We start from the raw sequence: 4,944 nt of genomic DNA, 5'->3' as shown, positions 1-4,944 counted from the left end.
TCATATTAAAAAGCCCATTTCCCATTTTGCCTTTAATTCTCCCCAAATTTTTTTTTTTTTTTTTTTTTTTTTTTATCCATTGTGAGAAGAGAATTACCCAACAATTCTCCTAATGAGGAGAAGCAAAAAGCAATTTTCTCAGTGTGCTTCCTGTTGTTTTTCCCCTGTGGTCCCCCACTTTGCTCCCTCCTCTTGTTTGTATCACTTTCAGCCCGACTCTAACATGGTTTAGAGTATGTCCTTTTAATGGCCATCTTCCAACATCTTCTTTTCACACTATGGCTTCCCAGCTATATGACAAAGTAACTTGTACTGCTGGGACAAAACCAACAAGTAGCACTAAAATTAAAAGGACTAAACGGAGAGCTGAGGGTGAAAATCTCTTGTTTATGCACCGTGAGGTAGTATCAAAAGGACAATCACATTAAAGAGAGACAATAAAGCTGCAGAACAGAAAAATTGGAGGAAAAAGGAGAGAAAATAACGGTTAAAAGGCGGGTAAAAGAAGGTTGAATGAATACAAAGTGGGCAATTCAGGAATATATGCTCTTCATCTGGGATGGTCATAAGTTTGTCTCATGATAATTTGCCATTTATGACTTTTTGCTATCTTTTCTCTCACCTCATGGTCTTCTCTCCTTCTTCTCTCCATAGTGAAACCCTGTACTTGTCTCCCAGCTTTACAACAATGTCAAAAATAGCAGTATAAATCGCTGACTAATCATTTACATGAAATTGCTCCTCACAGACGGCATATGATGCCAAGAGAACAGAGGAAAAATAAAGTACGAGTGCAGAAACCCTACCTGGCAAGATGAATCAGTTCTAGGTTACAATCCGCTAAAGACAGATAGAGGCTCTCCACACATCCCCATTAAAGTGGCCTACTTCCGCTGTCAAACTGGTGTGTGACTGTGTCTGTGGCTGACCAGCTGAGCTGGTGTGTGATTCTGTCAGTGTGGGCTAGGCCAACTGAACTGTGCAAATCTACAGAGTCTGAGAGAGACGGAGAGAGAGAAAGAGACACACAGAGAGAGAGAGAGAGAGAGAGAGAGAAAATGCCCAAGAGACAAAGTAGGTAGGCTCCCAAGCTGCACAAACAAGTGGGAAGGAAAGGAGAAGCTGTAGAGTGGGGAGGAGACAGAGATAATGAGAAGAGGCTAACGAATGGAGAAAGAGAGAAATATGGCTGTCCACAGAACAGAGTGACTGCTCCGTGATGCGCCCTGTGATTGCACGTGTGTATCTGCAAATATTGTTCAGCATGTGTGTGCCCATATTGCGTCCATTTGTGCCTCTACACCACTCCCGCCCTCAGTTTTCTTTGCAAAGACATTAAGGCACTACAGTATGGTCCCACAGGATGCACAAAGAACACAATGGACACATAACTGCTGTAAACACACAGACGTACATACAGGGAGGAAAAACACATACATCAACTGAGTGAACATAATGCAGCTACTGTTAAAGAATCACCATGTATAAAGCTGGACTGATGTCATATTTTAAAGAGTTTGGAGGGGAAACATTCAGTTTCTGTGCAGCAGCTGTTGAGCTCGCAGCCCTAAAAGGCAGTTTATTATAAGGTTGGCTGCAAATGCAAACAACATGGTTGGCTACACGTTCTTAAACTCTCTTTCAGTACAAATTGCTGGTATTGTAGAGCATTTTCTAAATCTAAATATGGCTTTTTTTTGTGCTTTGAGTAAAATAATATAATGTAGAACAACCCCGTCATAGAGCAGCATCTGAAATCTGCATGTGATCAAAATCTAATGTCTGACTTGTATGGTGAAAACACGTTCGATTTTGCATATTTAATCCTGCATTTTTTTCCTCATAATACAAATGTCACTAGAGCATTTATGCTACAAAGTTGTTGCTGATAACCTTTTGTTTCCCAATAATCATATTTGTTTCCTAGTCTGAACTCTGAGGCTTTATAAATATAGATATGTTTGTGCTCTGTAAGTGCTCAGAGTCAAAACCTGCCAAATTTCCAGACTTGGATGACATGAATGGAACTTCTGTAAATGAACAGTCTCGATATAGAAGAGGACTGGAAGGATTTTAAGGAGGTTGAAATGTGTAATTTATGGCTGCACGTTTGTTTCTGTCTGCAACCGTCTCACTATGAAGCAAACTGAAGGGTTTTTAGGTACTCAACTAAAGCAGATAGGCTTGTATGCAATGCTATAAAAATTTGACAGTTAATAGCCTCTTGTGATGACTCTTCATGCTATTTTGATTATATTGAAAACTGACCAACAATAGCAGCAATATACATTAGAGTTAGCATTAGTTTATTTCTTTTCTTACAAAAAATGCAAAATCATGCCAGCAATGATTTGGCATGATTCTGAAATTTGGTCAGAATCTACCAGATTTCTGACATCTGCATTGTTTGAATGGATTTGTTCTTCTTTCACATGTAAAATTATGTTTGTAACATTGGAAATGCATATTACAGTGGATTTCCAAGTGGAGGTAGGGAACGCATTGGGGTCACAATTCAATAAGCATAGAGTCTTGAGGAAACCAAAGTGAATTATGAAACAAATACATTTTTACAAGCATATTAATGCCATCAATCTTAGAAGACTAAAAAACAACACTCAAATATAAATGCAATATACTAGTAGCTCTTTCTATGTCCTGAACTTGTAACTATTGTTCACATATCAAATTGATATGTCATTGACTCTGCTTTCAGTTGTTGAGCTAAATATTTGTTTCTAAGCCAAAGTTATAAAGAGTTTTTTTTTTTTTTTTTAAATATAAGAATTCAAATATTTAAGAAAATGGTGATAAGCAAAATATCTACAATGAAATGTCACTGATTTCCAGCTTCTAAGTTGGTTTTCTACTTTATATTAGACATAATAAAACATGTTGGTACTGTGTCTTCTACCTCAAAGCATTGTTAATCTATTTGGGGTGGCACAGAGAGAATCTGTAGAATCTGTGAAATGGGATAAAGATAAGTGTAATGTCAAGTTGGCATGCAGTCTCAAAGACCTGGAGCTCAAAATACCGTCATAAAAACTCAGATCTGGTCATCAATTTAAGAAATATTTGATTAATTTAATTCCAGAGAGGTTGTGTCCATTGATTAGTGAAAAAGGCATAAATACTTGAAACATTCATTTTTTAATAAACGAATAAATTGACACCCCTTTCACACTGTTTACCTTAATATAGTTTAAGAAATGCACAAACTTTGTTTATGATAAAACAATTGTTTTAAATGGCATTTTAAAATCTAAATCTGGTAGGAGTATGAGCAACTCTCAGATTAACAGTGCATTCAGTATCAACAACAATACTTTCAAAGGCAAATGAATTCAAAATAAGCCTTACAGAAACTGGTGATTCAGTCTTCAAAAAACTTAACTTGAGCGGCAAACTCTAGCTCACGGCATTTATTCTTTTATTCATTCTCCAGTCCCTGAAACGGTTATCTCAATAAACAATAACAGAGATTGACATTGAAGAGAAGAATACACACTTACAGACTCATACACTCACACACTGCCCTGGTCAGAAGCTGTCAATCACTGAGGCTTTAACATGGACTACAAAGCAAGACAAAGGCACACAAGTACACATTTCTTTAAAATCACAACTGTGCAACTTCACGCGCTACAAGCCAATTTTAAGCCTTTCTAGCTGTGGAACATCAAGAACTCGAATCAGTCAAAATCTGAACAACAAGGGAGCAGAAACAGGAATCTCTACCAACTGGTTTTCCCCCGCTTTTCCAACGAAAATCAAACAAGCCCAAACGAACCACATGCCTTAAATCTAATCACCACGTCAAAGCGCCACAAGTCTCTGAATGAGCTCCGAGTGAGAATCCCGAAGAGGTTTGTATACGTTACCTTAGACACTGGCATCAGGACAGGCAGCGCTGTTGCTCGTCTGAATGAGTGTATAAAGTGTGTTGTTGTTGTTGCTGCTGCTGCCGTGTGTCCCAGTGTGCAACGGCAGTGTTCATCCACAAACACTGTCAGCAGCTGCACAAGTAGATGCGGATTACTTATCCTGAGATTTTTTTTTTTTATATATATATATATTTCTGTGTGTTCCTCAAAACAATTTCAGTGCCGCTTTTCTCCTCCTTGCTTCTTGTTTCTTGTCTGTGTTGTTGCTGCAGTCCCGGCTTCTGCCCCAGCTCGGTGATAACGTGGATGCCAACGTGTGTGCAAAAGACAGCGAGAAGGGAAAAGGTGGGCGGAAGGAGGGGAGCTAAAAGGGGGATTTGGGAGAAAAAAAAGAAAGACAGATGGAATCAGAGGGAGAGAGAGTTGTGAGCATGAAAAGGAGGAGTTGTGAAAATGTGATGTATTAAAAACCTTTAGAGGAGGGTGGGGGGGTGGGGGGGGCTGATGGAAAAAGATCAAATACAACTAACTCTGCTGAGACCAAAGCAGCCTGTGTCCTTCATTCCCTCCCTCCCCTCTTTCTCCCATTCTATCGCTTCCCCCTTTCTTCCCCAACTCGCTATTTTTAGAACTTGCTCGGCCGTGAATCAAAGCCTCAATTTAAAACCTGTAAAGGAGCAGAATGGTTAGGGCCGTGTCTTTTGCTTCTAATGAGACACACACACACACACACACACACACACACACACACACACACAAACTAACCTGCTCTCTTTCACTGACCGTTTGTCTGCTTTGCACCTAAAGGGAGTCATGCAAGCTATCCATCAGGCCTTACCTAATCATATCATGTGCTAATATATAAAGAGCTGTGCCTAAACAGCTATTTCAAACCCCGTTGGCTATACTGATTGGATTGATGTCCTGCTATTCCTATGAAGCCAAAGGTATGGGAGAACAGAACCCAGATGAGGCATGAAGTAATGAGTGACATTTAAAAGGTAAAAGATCAACTTAAGGGAAGCTAAGACTTTATTGTTTCCCTTCCCCCCCCCCC

At 39.4% G+C, this 4,944-nt stretch overlaps 1 protein-coding gene across 8 annotated transcripts in view; it reads right to left on the bottom strand.

Moving 5' to 3' along the window:
• The window catches only part of rgs3a (regulator of G protein signaling 3a), a 162,728-nt gene that overhangs the window by 56,920 nt on the left and 100,864 nt on the right, over positions 1 to 4,944 (bottom strand). Inside the window, exon 1 of one of the 8 annotated variants that reach the window (XM_015044244.1) lies at positions 3,885 to 4,248. The exons of 6 other annotated variants lie outside the window; for them this stretch is intronic. In XM_015044244.1, the coding sequence (XP_014899730.1) occupies positions 3,885 to 3,899 (15 nt within the window). In that variant the 5' untranslated portion in view covers positions 3,900 to 4,248. Of the gene's footprint in view, positions 1 to 806; positions 971 to 3,884; positions 4,249 to 4,944 lie in introns of those variants that run through there. One more of the 8 variants, XM_015044245.1, reaches the window with a different exon arrangement.

The sequence above is a fragment of the Poecilia latipinna genome, unplaced genomic scaffold (assembly GCF_001443285.1).
Source record: "Poecilia latipinna isolate Pla-1442-1.1 unplaced genomic scaffold, P_latipinna-1.0 Scaffold665, whole genome shotgun sequence".
In the NCBI taxonomy this organism is placed as follows: Eukaryota; Metazoa; Chordata; class Actinopteri; order Cyprinodontiformes; family Poeciliidae; genus Poecilia; species Poecilia latipinna.
The sequence above is the reverse complement of the archived record's forward strand: the minus strand, read 5'-3'. Positions and strand labels throughout refer to the sequence as shown.